Raw genomic sequence first — 22,498 nt, forward strand, 5'->3', positions numbered from 1 at the left:
GCATTAGAACCTTTATGTGGGGAGGGATTAGGGAAGTGTTAAATATGAGACGTGGGACGCGAGTGAAACAACTGCTTGCTAAAGACACACTGGTTTATTTCTACAACATGGGTGGTGGTCACATACATTTGTTAATATATAACTACCCACATACACAACATCTCCTCCCCTCATTCCTTTACATATTAACATTTACGTTCTTACACAACAATTATTACAAATATTTTTTATAATCTACTCTAGGGATGTTTCGCAGCAACCTCGTGGGGTTAACAGGAAGATAAAAGATAAATATTTAATTTAAGTTTAGGTCTATTTTCTGATAATTAGGAGTGTTTATACTTAATTTGACAACGCTTTTGTTAAAATGATGGCTTCTTTGGACATCATCTTCTGTAAAACAGCAAGACTTGATACTCTACACTGATTGAACCCAGAAACAAGCTTCTATAAGAGTTTGTTTAGCGCATCGCGATCGCGAATTCTTATTCGAATTTAGTCTCATTTCATTCGAAGAGCAACGGACCTCCATTCCCACCCATTTAACCAATTGAAGACACTTAAGTAGCTGTCTGTGTGCCATGCTATATACCTATATGAATATACGAAGACATTACATCAAAACAGTGCTTGGATTTGCATAATAAATTATTTTTCCAAATTAATTTGTCAATACTCATTAATCAGTACCTTTCCTTATCACATTGTTGATACAAACAATAGCGTTAATTTGCTCGTCACACACAGGAACCGTAGAATAAACATAATAATGAACAGTCGAACCACCAATCGGGGCGTTTAGATATGACCGTCTATTATAAGTATTAGTCGTATCTGGCCCAAATGAGCGTATCGAGTCGTTATTGTCTCGGAGTCGCTAGCGGTGAGCAGATACGGGGTGCTCCGTGGAAGGACGTGATAAAAGATTACGGTCGCATCAGTCTCAGTTGATCCTCCAGTGGGGAAGGAGCCATCTCGCCACGAATCAGTGGGCGACCAGCTAATTGGATCAACGAATGCCTTCCGTCGCTGATTGCAGCGAGTGAATCTCCCGCGTGCACGGACCCGATGATCGGGGGAATCGATTGTGTTCTGTGATTGTGATGTGGACCCACCTTGACTTGTGATCAACATCGCTTCAGCGATGCTATAGTGTATAGTTTTCTTCAGATTCACCATGTATAGGTCAGTATCGCTACTACTTGCTTGAACTAAATGAAGAATTTAGGGTAAGCATTAGCAACAAAGATTATTTACCTAATAACTAACATCATTTGGATTACTTTTGTTAAATATAGCCAATTATCTAACTAGGTAACTAATTATTTACACATTTTCGAAAAAGTAAAACACCCTAAATTAAATGGCTAAGGCTAAATTACATAAGTAGGTAGCAGATACCTACCACTTATATTAAAATCCCTAACTGCCTACATGTAAATAACATGACACTAAACTTAATTCGAAACAATATTTCTAGGGATAATTGTGTTTAATTAATTATCGTAAGAAAAATAGTTAATTACCCTATTTCTTATCAATAAAATAATACTTAACTACTTTTAGTAGGTAACCTCCTACACGTAGAGACCACAAAATTTGTGTAGAGACAAATTAGTAGGTATTAATTAATGGGTATTTGATGGTTTTTTTCTGATGCTCTACGTTCGTGAATTGTTGCATTATAAAGTTAAACGTTCATAATTATGACCATCAAATATTTTCAAACGTATTGATAATTATTGAAATTATTACCTCTCGTTTATGAGGACCAAATTGGTGTCGTCAATAACACTAGTTTTCAATGAGGGCTATCGTTTTTATACTTAACAGTTGGCACCCCTGGCGATTGACAGGACCTTACTCTACAGTGGCGCCATCTTGATGAGTGCAAATGCGATAGTCCTCCTCCTTACCACTTTAGCACCCACCAGTTGGTGCCACTGTCTTCGCTACTAGCAAGTGACAGGACCTTACTCTACAGTGGCGCAAACTGGTGAGCGCTAAAACGATAGCCCTCATTGAAGAATAGCCTCTTACTTATTATGAGTTGTTTCTCGGGCAAATACTCCACTACTAAAGATAGAGATGTAATTACAGATAGGTTAATATCTAAAAATCTCGACTTCCATAGTCGACTGCCTCGGGTTCCTAAACATAGAAAAACGATTCATTTTACAGATAGACATTTAAAATCATATTATTTTAAACTGGTCGACAAAGACCAGAAAACGAATGACTTAGGATTAGCGAACTTAGTAGAACCTAGGTCTAAATTGGTAACGTGATAATCCCAGATTTAATAACGCCGCTGAAATATAGCTTGATGAAATAGGAACAATGAAATCATATCACCTACATTTAGGTCAACTACAAAAAAATCTGACTAAAAATAATGTAGAGTCAAATATTGCGGTAGATACTCTACCCTGTGTCTGCTACTCAAAACCGTTTTTATTCGATTAGGCTTACTGGGATTTAACTGTCCTTAAAACAGAATTCGATACAAGGCTAATTTAAATATTTTCGACAGAGTATACTTATATAATAATAATAATAATAATTTTTACGCTCATGCATGGGGCAGNGAATAAAGAGATAATAATAAATCTTTCGACAATTTCACACAGCGCCAGCTAGCCCCAAAGTAAGCAACTTAATGCTTGTGTTATGGGTGCTAGCTTAACGGATATACTACTTATATGTATATATACTTTTTTTTTAAATACATAAATATTATACATAGTTACACCCAGACCCGTCACAGAAATTAAAATTCATCATTATTCACAATTACTTATTAATTTAGTTATACTCGTATGTACCCAATTATTCGATATCTAACGAATGTCACATAGCAATTAACGTTTGTTTGCCTCTTAATTACTTTCTCTAAGAAAGGGATATTATAAACAATAGAAGTGTATTCATTTGATAAGAACGATGTCACTATTAGGGAATAATGAGAAGAATAAACAATATACAATATCATTTGTTTATCATACAAATTATCCTGTATTATCAAAGGAGATCTCCAAGTTTCTAATTTTATCGCTAATTAAAGTGGCATTATTAGGAAGGGAGATGAAGGGATGTGCCGAATTGATCTAATAGAAAGTATTTTCATGATTTCGTTCGAAGATGGGTGGTTAATTAAAGAAAAAGAAAGATGTGAGCGACGATCTCGAATGACTATAAGGTCGAACATCCACCCTCGGCCTGATCATCACTCACCATCAGGTGAGATACAGGTCAAGAGCTTCCTCGTTGTGAATAAAAGAAACATACAAAATATAACTTTTCCAATTAGGTACCTACGATCCAGTGAAGACTGGCTTTGCTTTGACTGAAATCAAAATAATCATAGTATGTGCCAGAACACAACAACAATTAACTACCAAGGCATAATAAAAAACATGTAGAGAAAGGGATAACCCGAGTGATAGGTATTCTAAACATCAATTTTCATGAGTCAATAAATAATATTACCAATCACGATATTATTAGAAAATTCGTCCACTTTTGTGACGTAGCTAAATAAATTCCGGTAAGAAAGCCGATTATAATGATAAATAATAATGCAATTAACACTAATGATTGTAATTTTGTTTAGTAGGTAAGTAATAAACATCCTTATGTTCCAATCAGTTCGTCTATCGTAAGGTTTGTTGACTGAATGAGAAGACGTGGTTTTAAAGTGTCTGTAAATACCAACTATGTTAACTTTTGTCCGTTCAAAAATGACCTAACTTATAGAGTGATCTCTTGTGGTAAGCTAAAATACTTGTATTACGATTAGCCTAGGTTCATCACCACAATAGTCGAGCGGTGGCAGGAATCGAACCCGCGTTCCTCGGATCATGAGCCAGTCCGACACCTAAACCATTCGGCTAAAATTTTGTCGCTTCAAAATATCCCTTCTATCTTACTGTTCCAAAGATGAACTATCGAGACGAATGGATGTTGTAAAGCGAAGATTTGTCTGGAATCTGGTTCTTAACCAGGATCTAAAACATCTTCATCATGTTGATTTGCTAATTTTGTCTTATGTTTAATCTTTTTTGTAGAAAATTGACATACCTACAAAAATACCCAGTAATATAATGAACTGTATCATTTGTTTAGTTCTGCATCTGTTGGGGCGTGGACAGATCATAAAGATCAATCAGACAATTGGGGCCGCCACGCACGCTGCGTAGGAGTGTCCCTCACAATGCGTGCGGCTTCCGTTGAACCCGTTGTCTGTTCTCCAATATGAACAGAAGGAATTTTTCAGATAGTTACAGAATGGCAACATTACAAATGAATAGTACTACCTACGCATACGCATAACGCAAATGATTTTGAAAACGGTAAACGTACTGAAAGTCAAATAAAACACTAAAATGAAAAATAACAATCATTATTCGCTTACTGTTTATATTTTTTAATCCCAACTAATATTATAAATGCGAAAGTAACTCTGTCTGTCTGTCTGTCTGTCTGTTACGCTTTCCCGCTTAAACCTCGCAACCGATTTTGATGAAATTTGGCATAGAGATAGTTTGAGTCCCGGGAAAGAACATAGGATAGTTTTTATCCGGGTTTTTGAAACAGGGACGCGCGCGATAAAGTTTTTCTGTGACAGACAAAATTCCACGCGGGCGAAGCCGCGGGCGGAAAGCTAGTAAGTTAATAAACAAAAGTACAGAAGACGCGCGCGCAGCATTCTATCGACTCTGCATAGGCGGATGGATAGATATTAGGATAACCTAAATGTGTGCTTCTCCAGTTTCAGTGCGACTAGGAATTTTAACTTGTAGGATTATCTTTTACACGCTTAGCTTGGATAAATATAATTTATACAGTGATTGCACACCCCAAGAATAATCGACCCTACTAAATCAGGTCCGTCAACTGTTTTAATTGAGATTTTTTTCTTTATTTGGATCAACAAATAAGTTTCACAATAAGGTTTCTTGAGATGTGCTCAGTTCAGCTTAAAAGTAGGCGCACACCGTTGATTTTTTGTCGGCCGATAGTTTAGTCGGGCAGTTGATCAGTATGGGCGCACACTACGCCGATTCGATTTGGCCGATTCTTCATATAAATTAAAATCGGGCACAACTATCGGCCAACTAAAAATCAACGATGTGCGCCTACTCTAATTGTACAATAGAATCTATATATCTATTATATAAAAGAAAGTCGTGTTAGTTACTCCACTTATAACTCAAGAACGGCTGAACTGATTTAGCTGAAAATTGTCAGGGAGGTAGTTTAGAGCCAGGAGAAGGACATAGGATACTTTTTATCCCGTTATTTATTGCCATTAAGGCGGAACAAAGTTCGCCGGGTCAGCTAGTAACAAATAAAACCCAGTTTATCACGTCTAATATTCACGATCGATTTCAGTGATTTCCTTCCTTCAACATCAAAATCATACTTTCAGCGTATTGTCATGATAATTATCATTGTTACCCGATAAGAAATGAAAAAACATTCAAAGTTACTTACGCACTATCAGATGATACATTTCGAATATGACTCACTCGCTCGAGAAGTGTATTCTGCGAAGAACCCGAGTGAAGTAAGTCAACAATTAACGGGAATTAATTTGACCTTAGCAATTAAGACAGTTGATAGTCGGACCCTTGAGAAGACAAAGTGACCACATCGAGTTCAAGATATTTTTAAACTAACAATTTATAACATATTTGATCATACTCTGTAGGTACACAAAATTTTCGCGGAAAAACACCGTCGTAATATATTTCAGTCTCTCGCTTTAAATTGAAAATAAAAAGGAGGAATAGATCTAAAATGCAGTAACTTGTATTAAATAAGTTATTAATACCTACACCAATAAGAAATGAATACATAAGTTTATGCAGCTTCTATGATTTTTATTAAACGTGACGTAGAACGCGTAATTCTGGCAGCTGATAAAACAAAAACAAAAGTTTTAACAAAAGAGCTGTATTTTCTTTTCAGTAGAAGGTCCTGCTTTGATTAGAATTAAAACGGTATAAAATTTATCTCAAAACGATGCGCAATGCGCACTTGATTCAATACCATAATTACATGTTATAATATCATCTACCTTGAAAATGTTATCTCTTCCTAATCACATCGATATTTAATCTCGATAGCTATCGCAGAGCAATCGTCATTCGGAATAACAGCCGTATGATATTGTTAAAGGCTACAAGTATTTGCTTATGTAAAGAAATATAATATTTATATTATATTAACATTGTTATGTGGGCCATGGTCGTATTGGGATATGCTTATCAGTTAAGGTGTGCAGTTGTTAAATATTCACCTTGAAGTATTTCAAGTATATTTAACTCATTTTAATCTGAGTAAACACCCATTCACGCTATTATCTCAAGATATTATACCTAAGTATTTTTGCCACGCCACAATTTTCTAGAAAATCGTAAATACGATTACCCGTAGCCCAAATAAGCCGTAGCATGCTCGTAGCAGTCGCGTAGTCGTACCGCAGTTTATAAACGAATATTTTCAGGCCACTATCAATATTCAAAATTATGTACCTATTTTGAATATTGATGGTGGCCTGAAAATGTTTATTATTGAAAATATTGCTATTTTACCTACAAGTAACTTCTGCTCTACTTATACCCCCTTATTAATAAAAAGTTACACCTAGGATGAACACTGGATTAAAATGACATTTCCATACTAAATGACAACTTAAGCCAGAGTTCAACTAGGGTGTAACTTTTATTATTAAGGGGGTTAGAGCACCACCTACTATACTCGTAACCCTTAGTAGGAATTGGGTCTTGACGATAGTGAAGATTTCTTACTAGTTATCACCCTACAGAGTGAATTCGCATTCACCACATCATAAATACATTATCAACATTTTCAGTAAAGCGCACTAGGATTACAAATTAACTGCATCACATTCAAGCTGATGTCATGTGAGAGAGACAGTTAAAATTATTGTCAGTACGCGAGGACGGCCCATTATACTGCACCACACTATTATTGCATTACTTTAAACCCTCTAATTTGATATTAATTTTGCGTCCATTATTTTCATTATCTCTGCTGACACAAGAATAACTAAGCTGTTTTACAATGTCACTCACTATATGACCACAATATGACGCAGGAAAATTATAGGTGCGGTGTTGACAGAGCGTAGAAGGTAATAATGTTTTTCTGGGAACATTTCCGCAAATTCGTCATCTACCTACATTCTTTCATCTAAGTTCAAGCCTATAATTTGTTGGAATTCATAATGAACACTCAGATGTATAGACGACAGACGAAAATATATAAATTTTCCTAGTTAGTACAAGTCAAAAGATACCTACATTTTGTTCCACAATAGTTTTTCAAGTTACCTGCCTACTCGACAGAACATGGACTGCACATAAGTAAAGCTATACATTGTCATTACAAAATTACTTTTATTACGGCAATAAAAAATGCCATAGTGCTTAGTGCTTATCTTGATGTCCTGTCGTCCGTTGAACAAATCAAGAAAGACAAAACAACTACCTACACTATCAGATTAGCTCTAGGTACTCTACTATTAACANCACCTTTACTCTTTCCGAGCTACACAACACCTGAAGTGCCCTCTAATAAAACCTAAGTATACATACAGGGTGTCCCAAAATTTGCACGTCACACTGACACCAGAGGTAAATGAGCTTATGACTTATCTAACAAGTATACTAAGTCCATTTTTAAAAATCACTAATGAGATAGAAAAGAGAGAGAGAGAGAGAGAGAGAAGAAAAGTTTGATGAGAGATGATGATGATGATGATGAGATGATTTCAAAACTCATCAAACTTTTCTATGGAAATGAATAAATAAAATTGGTCATAAATCTTAAAACTTATGAAACTTTTCTATGGACATATAAGCTTGTTCGATGCGTCTTAGACTCAGCTACCTCCAGTGTCAGGGTGACGTGCAAATTTTGGGACACCCTGTATGTAGTGCAAATCTACACTATTGCTATCCAGCAGGGCAAAGACCCTGCTATTGGAAGCGTCTTGTATCACGAAGCTTCATTGCCTCATAAAGCTTTTGAAATTGTAGAGTCGCCACAATATTACAACATCGTGTCAATTTGATAGCTTAATTATCTAAGTTTTTGAAGATAAGAAGTGATATTTTCTAGAACTGTATAAACTAATATAGGCTAGCCCATTCGTTTTCAGTATTTTTACAAGTTGTTAATTTAAAAAAATATCACAATATCAAAACAATGACAGCAAAATATATTCCATTTACTCGTAAGTAGGTAGAAAGCATTCATCATCCTTCAACCTAGATAGAAAACACTGGAGCGGGTGATTACCTCCTTTCGTAACATACAAGTGGATATTGTTTTCAAGCTGTTCATACACTCACACGTTGCTAGTTCATAACAACAGCTGAATAAAATATTTCCATATTCTTATTTTGTAAGCAATAAGGATCAAAGTTATCTTTTAGTTGCTTCATTGGCTGTATCTATTCTTTATCATGAGGGTACGAGTGGAACAATAATTTTCGTAACACCGAAACTGAAACACGGTCATATCACTTACGCATGCGACATTGTTGATGTCAACGTGCGATATCTTAGATAATGAGAAGTAGATTATTCAGTATTTCACTATTCAACGGGTTTATTTTCAGCAGATTACGCAAATTGTTCTAAATACCTAAGAAAGAATAGGATTTAATTGCGGTCAAATATACGACAGTGAAATCTCTATTATTTTCCATGTCTGTGACTAATTTTCACCTTTACCACGATAACGGAACATCCATAAATTACACGGTTAAGTGAATGTGCAAGAAGTACGTATTTCCAGTATTTAATATAGGTAAAACATTGTAGATAATCATAAAAATAACAATAAGCTCTAAATCTTATTTTTGATGTCACGGGGCTAGGAAAACAGATATAAAGAATTGGGAACGATTTCAATGACAATGCAGAATGCTCGTATGTAAATGTAAAGTACAATAGTCTCCTCAGAGCTGCCTATAGATAACCCCATCCAAGAAAAAAGTTATCAGATCGACCTTTGACCTAACAACGTCTGCGATCGCTGTTCCTATGTACCGGCTATGAACGCATGCATTCACGGGACCAACCACATGATGCTTATTAAAGTAATGGACATAAATACACCCATCTATTTAAATACATGATATGTGCAATTTATTTTATCGGCAAAACAGAATAGGTAGAAGTAATATATTTACCTAGATATAATTAATATGTAACGAGTCAGACACGCAAACCGAGCAGGTACGTACTACTTAAATTAAAAATGTGAACAAAATTAAATCCACATTTTTAACTAACTACTTATTGTCTATATTTTTTTTCAGCTTTTAATATGAAAATTTTAGATCGACGGTGTGTCGTTTTTGAAGTCTATATCATTTAAATCCTAATATTACGAGTATGTTTGATACGAACGTTCTGGTTAGGTACTTACATCACAAATATTACTTTGATCTGACTGGTTCATCCAGTGTCTAAGTAGCTCACATGGAAGAGCAGTCGCCCCGCATGCGATAGGTCGTGGGTTCGATTCCCGCCTTAGGCAGTTAGAAGAAATTTTAACTTATTACTTTTATATGTATATTTTTTTGGTTTCTATTATAGAATTAGGGGATCCCTGGCCCTGGCCATCGTCTGCTTTTCATGCGCAGTGGCCGAGGGCATGACGCAACTGGACGGTCTGACGGACCAAAATAAACCCAAGAGATGTAGCCACGAGCGCGTGTATGACATGTCCGGGGCCTACTGCGTCGGCCTTCGACTTCAGCATATACCCAGCCTAAAGAGTGGGATAGAGGTTTGTGAAAGCTTGTTATAGACTGAAATGACCGAAATGTAGAGCAAGTGGTGAATTGAAGTGAACACCATTACGCAGTTTTACTAACACCAATTAATATTCGCGAGAATTAAATGATTAAAGGTTTGAGAAAAACTATTAGTTTAAAATGTAGAGCAAATGATAAAATGTAAAAGAATAACTTACCATTGAGCAATTTCGTCAACAGCAGCATCTTGTTTGTTATCTGAAACAGAATTAAAGTAATTAATTTTTGAAAATTCATTTGCCTTTAAATTCTTTGCCTAATTAGCTAGTTGATTGCCATCTTTTCTGAATAACGTTAATTAGGTACCTTTTTCACCGCATGGACTGCAAACCACCACAAATGATATCATTATGATGACCTCCATCATGAAATTTCATTAACTACTCTTAATGGCATTTAATCAGGGTCTATTTTCATACCAGTTAAACAAATTATACACTTACTTGATAACGGACGTTACACCACAGTTACACGTTACACGAATAGGTAATAGCATTATTAACGAAGTACGCAAGTGTAAGTAATGTGAAATTTAAGTTTCAGTAAATTTTCTGTGATATTTTATCTCTAAGCTATCTCTATGATCAGTCACAGTTCTGATAAGTATGACATTGTTTTGACCACCGTTCGAAGTCCTCATTATGCAAATCCTTCTACGTTCAAATAATTAAGGCTTTTCTTTCAGATTCTCGACTTCAGCGAAAACCGTCTGCAAGAGCTGAAAGCGGACACCTTCTCTAGTTACACAAGCATAAAGTTCCTGTACTTAGCCGAGAATCAAATGTACAACATAGACAAAGACGCATTCGCGCCACTGTCTTATCTACAAACTCTAGACCTCTCTAATAACGTCATCCTAAACCTTCCGGAGTCGATATTTCAGCTACCTTCACTTCGGAAATTGTACCTAAAGGACAATCCTTTGTTGCATTTAAGTTTTACAAATCTCCAGCTTCATACGCCAATAAAAGCGCCTTTAGAACTCCTAGACATATCAAACTGTAAAATAGACAAACTTCCTTACTGGGGGACTCTTCCTCACTTGACACATTACAATATCTCTTACAACCTCCTGACTGCGCTTGAGGCGAAGCATTTTGCATCAATGTGCAAACTTGAAAAGGTGGATTTGACCAAGTCCCTTGACAAAATAAAGCTATGCGATTTAAAGCCGACGATAAATTGGCTCCAAGATAAAAATGTGTATTTCCAGCTGGATGATTATTCAAAGTTGAACACAAAAGGTAATAAATATTATGTATTTGACATACTTATTTGCAGCGCTCTCTGAAAAACATCAATCTTTTAAACTGCGATCTCCAACCCGCCTGCCTAGCGTGGAGATTATGGCAAAACCCTCCACTATAGTGGAGGAGGCTCATAGTCCAGCAGTGGACTGTAAAGGGCTGTTGATGATACTTATTTACTTTTAAGAGGCGGGTCCGTACCTGACAATCTGTTCGTGAAAAATGGAGCTATGAAAGATAGAGTAACAAAGTTTTGTATTTTTTAATTTCAGAGTTTGAAAAATGCGATGATATGCCGCAGAACTTCGTCGCACTCAACATAACACATCACGTGTGCAAAACGGCATACCTAGAGGTTAGTACCTTCACCAATTTAATAAGTAGTGATATCTTTTTAAATTCCACGAAGTTTCAGGTTCCAAGGTTAACCCTATAATCAATCCTAATAAACATGCTTCGACGATGTAAAATTTATCATCCAGTTAATAAGTAGGCGTGTTTACATGATGATTGAATACATAATTCGGTATAATCGGATTTTACATTGATCGATCGCTACTAAACTGTTGTATCACTGAAATCCTATGGTGAAACATTTGTAATCCGCATTCATTCAATAGATAGATCTCTTCGATAAATAGGTAGGTCGTTATACTTATTCATATAAAAACACTAGCGGCCGCCCGTGACTTCGTACGCGTGGATCACGTTTTACCCGTGTCGTGACCCTTCGTAGTAGAATTATGCAAAATCCCGTCTTAGTGAGCACCTAAGTTATAGAAGGAAGGAACCCCCATGCAAAATTTGAGACCCCTAGCACTTGTAAGTAGTTTCTGAGATTTAGTGATGAGTGAGTCAGTCAATCAGTGACCTTTCGCTTTTATAGATAGGTAGGTACTTATAACCTTTGTTGAGATTACTGTAATGCAATAACGTTTCCTTCCAGTTTCAGAGCATCAAAACCTCCAGAAGGACTTGGCTGACAGTGACCGGTGGCCTCGCCGGGTTCCTGGTGGGTTTCATGTTGCTGCTATACCTGATGCACCGACACAACGTAGCGCAGACCAAGACGAAGGCAGAAAAGTTGAAGAAAGCGACGCCTGCGCACGACCGCGACAAACAGGCCACAGTGCCGATCCTTGTTAACGATTCGAATGACGTTTCACGACTTTGACAGGCTAATTTTAGAGTTCAAAATACGACCTAGGTATTGGCTATCTTATGTTTCGATGCTTTGGCATATCGTGACGATTGTATTCGTATAGTCAACACGTGCTTTTTGTATTGTTCACCAATGTAAGACAAGAGATTAAAGAGCTTGGTAAAATGATGCTAATAATAAATGGTGTCTATCAGTCAGATTTTATAGTTTAGTAAGTAATATTAATGCAGATCTGATTTTTGCGAAGAACGCAAATATAAACTATCAATCAATCATATCTTTTAAAATAATATCTTTATGTATCGCATTCATTTGGCAAAGAAAACAAATGAATTATGAATAACACGAAATATGTATTTATCGCCAGCTGGTAACATTCACAGTGGCGGATTTACCAATAGGCCAAGTAGGCCAGTGCCTAGGGCGGCAGATTTAGAGGGGCGGCAAATTTAGCAATTTTTTTTTACAGGAAAAAAATTACAATTATACGTATACACAATCCATACATAAATAAACGATTAATAAACGCACTGTAATATATACTTAGGTACTTATGTGATCATGAATTTTAAAATATTCCAATAGCGTTTCAATAAAAATAAAATAAAAAACTCGTAACACAGGATCTTCGGAGCCTAGCACCGCTAGCATGAGCACCATCTCTCTACAACTTCGTGTATATTGTCTTACAGGGTGGCCCAGAAGAAAATTCACTTTTTGAAATTCAAGGAAACGAAAACTGTACATTTTTGTAGAACTTTAGCTATTGCAATTTAAAGGAAATTTAGTGCAATTTATTTTAAAATTTACTATCTTTTATAAATTTTATCGTACATGTGATTCTCTTGACGTTTACAACATTCGGTCAACATTCATCAAAATTTTGGAAAACTTTCGTAAGCGCTCCTGCACACGACGCCGCTACCACGCCGCCGCCGCGCCGTCTCCGCGCCTTTGCATTGTTTATACGCGCCGCGTGAACACCGCTGCCGCGCCGCCGCCGCGCCGCGCGTGATAATATGCTTTGACTTATGCGGTGGCGGCGTCGTGTGCAGGAGCCCTTAGAGTTACCTCAAAATGGATTCAGGATGGATGAATGCTGCAGAGTTTTTGGATTATTAGAGTACCTATACTCTGCTCATAAGGTAACCCCACAAAAAGAAGTCTGCTGGAATGAGATTAGCGCTTCTTAGAGGCAGTGAGATTTCACCCCTGCTTAATTGGTTTATTGCATTGAAAGGATGATTAATTTTTCAGAGCGCTATACTGGTAAGCTGAATAAAGCTTTTTGATTTCAAAGCTGCAAGATTCGCAAGGTTATGACCGGAACACTTGATTTCATCAATATGGGGCTGTGTGTCACACTTCAACTGAGAGCATTTAGATGGTAAGAGACATGTTCCCACAAAAAAATAATTTCAGGCAGGGGTGATATCTCCTGGCTAATGGCTACCAGAGAGCCCTGATCTCACTCCAGAAATTTTTTTTGTGGTGTTGCATTAATAATAGAGTATACTTTTATAATCCAACAACCATGCAGCAACAGAAGCTGAGTATTCGGCAAAAAATTGAATATAGGTTTCGAGGTGATTCTGACGAACGCATTCCAAGATTTTGATGTATACGTTGGTTGATCGAATGCTGTAAGCGTCAAGGAAATCTCCTGGGCGATGTAATTTAATAAAGGTAAATTTAAAAATAAATTGCATTAAATTGTCTTTAAATTGCAATAGTTAAAGTTCTATAAAAATGTACAGTTTTCGTTTCCTTGAATTTTCAAAAGTGAATTTTCTTCTGGGCCACCCTGTATTACCAAGCCTTGGTATTTCTGTTTACCTTTAAGTAGTTCTTAGCTAATTATACTGGATATAGCACTTCGCATGGCTCTGTGCACACCGGTGACAAATTGTTCAGGTGAGAGAAGCTTTTCTTGCTTAAAATGGGTTAAAAACTATCTACGATCTACTTTAAGTCAAGAAAAGCTTAATATCATTAAGTTCACAATCATACTAATAACGGGATTAAACTAACGTATTGAATTTCAAAAGTCAGTAAGTAGGTAGGGGCGGCAAAAATTGAATGGCCTACTAGCGGCAAATTTGTAAATCCGCCACTGAACATTCAGTACNTTTTGATTGAATCAGTCCAATCAAAGTTGTTGCCGGGCAGACAAATGAATTGTGCCATTCAGGAGATACTACAATGTTTCTGAGCTTAACTTATATTCATTACAAAGGAGACACTTTACAAGGACAGAGTCACTGTGATATCACCACGAATGAGATAGAAACAGAAGGTTTGATTCAATTCAAAACATCGCACGGTTACGAATTAAAGGACGATTTTTCCCTATTCTAGTTAAAATCAATGCCACAGTACAAAATAATATGAAGTAAGTTTATTTGAAGTGTTTTGAAACCATACCATTTCTAACGGATGTTATGAAAATAAAAGTAGGTAAAATTATTTGAAACTAGAACTGATCGGGCAATATCATCATTGCTACTACAAACAGGTTTGATCAAATCAAATTACTTGTATTTCTTTACAGCAAAAATCTTTTACTTTTATTCAAATTCAAATCCGTTATCAATATTAGTGAATAGCGTTACAAAATCATTATCACTGTTATCACTGATAACCGCCGGCCATGTTTCGTTTCCAATAACTTCGATACTCACTTTTCCCTGAAGTAGTCCGATATCTGGCTCATCTTCCAGAATATTTGGAACAGGAGCATCAGCACCGTGTGGTTGATCCATGTGTACAGCTTGTAACAGCTCTCCATGATGCGTGGTTCCACGAAAGTTTTGGATAGCGAACAGTCACTCATTCGTCACAAAAAACAGTTGCGGATCGGGATAATCGAATCGATTCAAATCGGGAATCAATCGAGTGGCGTGTCGTCAGTTTCCCGGCTTATTCACTTATGTGTACTCGATTACTCGTTTATTGGCGTAATGCCCGCGACGATCCGACCGCTCACCAACGCCAGTGCACGCGAACTGAATTACCGAACTGCTAACCGCGAACGCGGCTTGTANGTCAGTAGGGGCGGCAAAAATTGAATGGCCTACTAGCGGCAAATTTGTAAATCCGCCACTGCTATACCTAATAGAGACACTTTTCACGATCTAAAAACTATGTAGGTAGTGTTGCCAATACTTTTACAAGGTACCACGTAAAATTATCGATATCTTAATGGACTATGTCACAACCCTAATCAAAACAAGATATCAAAGAGCGGCCCGTTTGGTAATTCATGCCGAGTCGCCGTCAATCCAGCCAAACGATTTCCCTCAGGACATCGGATATCTAATTACAAATTCGATGCGCTCAATAAATATTCCAATGGCTCGGATTTGCATAATACCGACCACAATCGAAATATTTGATTCAGGATAGAGTGCCACTCATTTGGAGTCTCACGGGAGACGATGAGAGAGGCAATCACACAATGGCACGTTATTAAGTTGATATAGCTGCATCGTTTTAGAAAATGACAATAAAATTCTTCCTTGTAAATACAATCGTTTTAAGATCTTGCAAGTATTCTGAATTATCTTTTTACCTTGGAATTCAAATCAAATAACAATTTCAACTCGTGACATCCAATCACGGAATTGAATATCCTGAAAAAAGTTTTTCATTTATGTAACACTGTGAAAAGCGTTACTAGTAGCGCCATCTAGGAGAGCCCGCGTACATTATTCCTTCGTAGTCGCTACTACTCAAATTTACTGTACCTCTAGTAGGAAAAACTTTCGAGTTCGTTTCGTTGCGTATTCAAAGTGTCATCGAAAAATTTTGTATGAAAAATTAAACAGCGCCCCCTATATTATAGCCGCCCTAGGGGGCGCTGTTTAATTTTTCATACAAAATTTTTCTATGACACTTTGAATACGCAAACGAAACGAACTCGAAAGTTTTTCGTACTTGAGGTACTGATTCTTAGTTTTAATTATTGTGATTTTTTATAATTCCATATTTCCATGTAGCTAAAGTTCGTATCTATTTATTGCTTAATACTTTCATAATAGTGAACGCGTATAATTATAACATTAATTTATTATGCGCACTCAACGCCACGACGTAATTCTTTCTAGATAAATTGTGTTTTAATGAAATTTATTCTACTCTGCTGAACCACGTAAACCAATTTAGCAAAGAAATTGAACTAGAAAGCCCCAACTTTAAAAAACAATCTTATATTTTGGTATCACAATAGTTTTGTTTACCGATACTATCTAAACACGCGAACAATGTCACCGATATCAATAGCAAAATAAACCACAACACTGGCAGAACATTTCAATATTCAACATCAAAGACTACAAAGACTCAATTACAATTTTCAAATTGATAGTGGCCTTTATAATGGACGACGTCCACGAAATGAGGCAATTTGTCGGACAAAAGGATGCCCCTCGGACGCGGACGGCGACTCAAAAGTTTCCACATGACAGGGGGGGCCACCCTAGTCCGAAATTATTGAATTTCGCCCGCAGATGACCACCGGTATTGTTTGTATTTTCATTCTATATCGCAGGTAGCTTAGTATGTAAAAAGCGCTATATTATGGTGAATATTGATATTATGTATATCTATACCTTTATTTGCCCTAAATTGATACTTTTGTAGTCTATAATGTATGTAGTCGTCACCTTTAATTAAGTTTGCATTTAACAATGTGTCGTAGATCAATTTTTTTATGAATGCTGACCAATGTACAATGTTGGTGGTTTAAGTAAATAAATAAATAGTGGACTTTGTCGTAAAATTTTCTTGATTTTAGTTATTTGTTTCGACCGTTTGTAGGAGTAATTGAAATTATTGACTTATGAAATGTTAGTTTGTCTAAAGCCTAAAATCCCTAGTGCCTTGTGACACAAAAATGTTAGTTTTTACAAAGAGAAGAACGAATACGTACCTACATGAACATAAAGTTGTATTCCAAACAATATTTCGAACTACTTAATTGGTGGATGGCGGTAAAACCGCAAATTAGACAGTTTGCGCCAGTGGTTTTAGAATAGCAAATGTTTATTTAGAACTATAATTGAGCTTATTTTAACTTTCAGTTTTGCTGATTTCAATAACTTACTTAATTCACCCAAACAAAATTGGTAGAAAAGGGACTCGAAGGTTATTTAAACATTTGTGCAGTGAAAGGTCGTCTACACCTCAGGTTCAACTTATTATTTGAAATATTTTAGGTTTTTAGGTAATTTTTCTAACAAACTGACAAAAAAATACATAGAGACAAGGACTCTACAAATGAATTTTTTCATCTCTGCTGGTCTAAACAACTGACTATTCATATAGGTCATAATATCGCATTATTTTTCCAGAAATTTATTCTTTATTATATTAACGAGCAAAACAATTAAAGAGTCCTTATTCCTTCGCCACAATTTGCCCCCACTATCGCCCCTTCAGGGGGACTCGCATAATCTCCGGTAAGGCTGACCGTCTCGGCACTCCAATTAATTAAATTTAATATCGCCTGTCAACCTCGCAAATTGCATGTTTATTGAAGTTCCATAGAATATTGCTGGCTAGTTTAATTGCTTATCTGTGGTTTTGATCGGGACAAGAAGCGACGAGGTTTTAGTTTGTTGTTTTCAAAGTTCGTGATGTAACTGGCTGGTTAAGAAGTCTTTTTTTTTGTTTAGATACAAGCGAATTTCATTTTTATTTATAGATTGACATTAAAAAGAAAAAAAGAAGTCTTATTTTTGAAATATTCCAATTACAAATCGCATAATTCGAAATGAAATGCATTTTTTATCATTTATGCATTTTATGCATTTCGGTCAATTTACTCTAAGGCATCGTTATATTGTGATTGATTGTTAATGAGAAACTAAATATATACCTACTACGCGTACAAAACAGTAAGGTAATTCGCGATGTATTATGGACGCATTGAGATCTGGATCCTCCTTCGACTTTCTATGAACTTATCGATTTCTAGAAGAGACTGACCAACATTTTTAATGTCAAAGTTCTCAAAGAACACTGCTCAAACATCTCAAACTTTAACTGAAAGACTAGACGGCCAACTTGTGACCAGTCTATGAATGATGGAAGTGCATACTGTTCAGGGTTCATCCACCTAAGGGCCGCGTCTAGCGCAATTCGTTACTATAATGTGGGCAATCTGTCGCTCGGCAGCGACATAACTCAGGCAAACCGCACACGCCCGACTAATCTGACGTGGTTACATGCGATTTTCATACGACCCTCTGTTGGACAGTGGGTATCGTATGTTAGGGAATAATCTTTAACGTAGGTGTGACTCTAGGAACATTCGTTGTAGGTACATATTGGTAAGCAGATTTTTATTTCATTCGCATACGACTACCGTTTTGTATAAAAATTTATGATGGAACGGAGGCTTACCTACTGCCCAATTCGAGATCTTTTTCACAAAAATGTTTGTCCTATTTGATAACTAAAAAAAGTAGAAAAACTAAACTCATAAAAGTGGAAAGAGTAGAAGAGTAAGAGAGACCATGTAACTAAAATCATCACACAAACAAATAAAACTCTAATCATCAAAAGTATGATCCAAAAAAGCTAGAGAGAATATAATATTTAGTTCTTTAAATCAAAGTTTGTTTTCTACTCAAACTCTGCACGATAACAATTTAATTTGTTGACAAACAAATCTTAGAAGTCGTAATTTTTTTATCAAAATAAATGTGTTCAAAGTTAGATGTTTCCACACCAGATTATAGTCTTACGCATATCAGCGCCCTTAAAGATGGAAAAATAACGGCAAGACAACCTCGTGACGATTTTGTTAGCTTGTTTATTGTTATTGCCCGCGGATGTGTTTCAGCCATTTATGTAACGACCAGTCAGATACGGCAAATTGATATAATCAATTTACTATGTTCCAGTAACAAGAGCGCATCAATTTTGTGGGATTTGTAAAAAAAATTGTTTTCACGAAGATTGAGAACTTAATAATGTTCAATAAGTACAGTAAAGAGGTTCATACCTATAGTAAATCTACTTACAAATAATAATTTACATACTTTTGTATTCTGGTCCTCATAATAGTAACATCTTATCTCAAATGGATAATGGAATTGGACTACCTAATAAAGAACATCAGACATACTTAATCAATGCTGTTAAGAGAAACACCAAGCTATTATTAAATATAGCACGCTAAAATCCAAAATGATATAAGGTATTTCCAATGTTTTAGTCAACTTTAGATTAATAAATTGCATCGATACGTAACAAGTTTAAAACTGCTCAAACTGCAACTTGTCCGGCTGACACATCTTGACACAGCTCCGGGCTTGAAACACAAAAATAAAGATAAAATTAGGTAATGTCATCAAAATTTTCTTAGTGGTTTGTTTCAAGAAAACCCCTGAATGATTTTCCGGGTCCATCCATCTTGACTGGGAAATCTTTTTATTGGAAAAGTTTAAGCAGCGGTTTTAAAAGGATTTTACCTTTTTAAAGTAAGCCAATTAAAAAAAACAATATGGTGTCTCTGTCTGTAACTCCCAAATTAGTTTCAATTTATTGTGTTTGCTGATTTGTGCGGTAAGTAAATACCTACAATAAAGAGAGAGTAATTATCTATGTTTGTAAACCTTCTGCACTGTTTAATTTTATAGAAATTTTGACACTGGACTTACAAAATTGCAGTAACATCTCCCCCAAAGTCCGGCCCTGCCCGCAGAACTACGGGAAAATCATAAAATTGGCGCGTTACTCATACAGCGTGTTACGCTGGGACCTTATTAAAGTTTAGAGGTCTGGGGCCATTATTCATGAGCTTGGTTGTACTAAGGGCCAGAGTCAGTAGGTTCACTCCACTGGTAAGTCCAAGGATTAGCCTATGCCTAAAAAAGTCAGACAGATGTCGCAAGATACAGCGACTTGTGACAGCGAGCCACAATAAAAATATCTATTGCAGGATTTAGACTTCATTGATTTACAGCTGTATAAGAAACAGTTAAGTAACCCTGACAGCTACTGGAGGCTGGACAAGATTGGTGAGCGACATCTTCAGACACATCCACATTCTCGATGTGAGGAATTGGAACAAGAAGCTGCTCGTGGCCTATCAATACAGTTAAATATGACCAAGAGCAAAGTTCTACCTGTCTATCTTACCTCATAATGCAATAAATGATTTGATTTGATTTGATAACGACGGGACGATTCATTGTTCTGATAAAAACCAGCTACCACCCGGGTAACATGGAAAGCATTGGGGGAGGCCTATGTTCAGTGGTGGACGTCCTATGGCTGAGATGATGATGATGATGAAAAATCAGCGAGCCTTCTCCTCTATATTCCATTCTCTACCCAGTCTCAGTACACGCCCTACTCGTAATAGTAGCGATAAATTGGGCGAACTTTATTGGCTATTAAAATAAGTAATGAAACTGTATCGTGTACTATTTGCCGAGCACACATTATAAATTACTGTCCTGATAAGGTCCGCTGTAAAGTACGGATTAGTGCGTGTAAATTATACGCGATGGCGTTCGTGGTAGATTAATTTGTAATGCATCATGAATTGTTAACAGTTTGGGTTCTAAAACAGGGGCAAGAATCTTCAGTTTTTTAATTCCTTATTGTAGCGTACTACGTTTTTTTGTGCACAAATAAAAACATGACAATTTTTAACAAATAAAGTTTAACGTCTAACATTAATATAAGTACTTTTTTTTGTACTATAGCGGCCGTTGAATTTCGCAAAATCCCGTCTTAGTGAGCACCTACGTTCTAAAAGGAACCCCCATGCAAAATATGAGACTCCTAGCACACTTGTAGTTTCTGAGATTTCGTGATGAGTAAGTGAGTCAGTCAGTCAGTCCTATAAACCTATCGCTTTCATAGATATTATTATAATATAGATTAGGTATTTTTGTATTTGATCTTTGATGGAAAAGTAAAGTTATTCATAACATTCATGTCTAAACGAAGCACAAAACTACAGAAATACTCTAAATTGTATTTTTAAGTTTTTACCTAGTAGTACTTGTTTCTTTTACTTTCTCTAAGTGTAAGCATTAAAATATTCAGGCTAGGTTCTGAAAAATCTAAATAGAAAGTAACGAGCTGTTTCCCGTTATGAAAATTGAAACTTTAAAACAAGGAGCGGTGGCGGGACTACCTGTGGTACAAATAAATTAAAAACAAAACTAAAAACGCTTCGTTAAGTTGGTAGACGGCGCAATATCCTGTTCCATTAGCAGAACGCCACAAAGGACTGGGATAACTTTTAGCTTTATCTAAAACGTATTTTATGTCTATTTTTTTAAACACAGCTCTTATCTTTTTCTAAGTACTTATTCATATACAGGGTGACTTGTAACTAGTGATATTCTTGTAAAAAATATTATACAGGTCATTTACAACCAATTTAGTCAGTATATGTCCAGGTAAAAGTCAACTATTTACTTATAAGATATTTTGTATTAGTTACAAAGTCACCCTTTAAACCAAAGTTCATTAAGATTGGTTATGTGGATTAGACGTGAAAATGTAACAAAAAGTCACAATGAGTTAAGTATTTTGCAGCTATATTAAAGTATTTTATCTATGTAATAGCCTTTTTGACTTAAGACAAGTCCGATTCGATCAATAAATCTTTACATTAAGTTTACCTAATGTTTTAATTTAATTTACTTCTATCACAATGATACTTGTATCTGGGGGTCAGGTCTGTGGCGATCTGAAACCAAATATCTTTACATCTACAATGTTTTCATATTTTTAATTTCCTCCCTACCCAAAGCTACACATACAGCTTAATACACGAAACTATGTAACACAATAACAAAGCGAAACCGGACGTATTTCATAAAGTTGGCAGACGGCGTACACCGTACGTACAATATCCTGTTTCGTTCACTAAAACCGACACAAAAGAGCCCAAGCTAATTTTCAGCTTTATTTACTGCGAACATATCTCGTTTCTAATGTGCGAGCACCAGTGCTGGTCATACTGTAACTTCTATGCTTAAGTAGTTACTTTACCTTCGGCCTGATTTTAAGGTACTTTCATGACAAGGTCCGCTGTAAATCAAGTCAAGGATCAAGATCATCCGCGCCGTGGTTAAAATAAAGAAAATACTTGAAAAGATATCAGGAATAACTTAAGTCTTACCCATAGTAGGTACCTATATATTTAATTTGGGACGAAATAAAGAAGTGAAATGTCCAAGGATGTACCTAGCAGCATA

At 36.1% G+C, this 22,498-nt stretch overlaps 1 protein-coding gene and 1 non-coding gene across 3 annotated transcripts; both read left to right on the top strand.

Moving 5' to 3' along the window:
* Positions 1 to 820: 820 nt before the first annotated feature.
* LOC114349805 (Leucine-rich repeat activity-regulated protein at synapses) lies at positions 821 to 12,645 on the top strand. Of its 2 annotated transcripts, none has more exons than XM_028300345.1 (5): positions 821 to 1,185; positions 9,640 to 9,832; positions 10,546 to 11,104; positions 11,380 to 11,462; positions 12,054 to 12,645. In XM_028300345.1, exons 1-5 carry the CDS (start codon positions 1,178 to 1,180, stop codon positions 12,279 to 12,281), a joined length of 1,071 nt encoding a protein of 356 aa, XP_028156146.1. In that variant the 5' UTR covers positions 821 to 1,177; the 3' UTR covers positions 12,282 to 12,645. The 2 variants fall into 2 exon arrangements, with proteins under 2 accessions (XP_028156146.1, XP_028156145.1); XM_028300344.1 differs by having other exon boundaries at positions 839 to 1,229.
* TRNAA-CGC (transfer RNA alanine (anticodon CGC)) lies at positions 9,508 to 9,580 on the top strand. Its single transcript has one exon. It is a non-coding gene; the product is annotated as a tRNA-Ala (tRNA).
* Positions 12,646 to 22,498: the final 9,853 nt, after the last annotated feature.

The sequence above is a fragment of the Ostrinia furnacalis genome, unplaced genomic scaffold (genome assembly GCF_004193835.3).
Source record: "Ostrinia furnacalis isolate ACB-3 unplaced genomic scaffold, ASM419383v2 OfSCF0710, whole genome shotgun sequence".
NCBI classification, from domain to species: domain Eukaryota; kingdom Metazoa; phylum Arthropoda; class Insecta; order Lepidoptera; family Crambidae; genus Ostrinia; species Ostrinia furnacalis.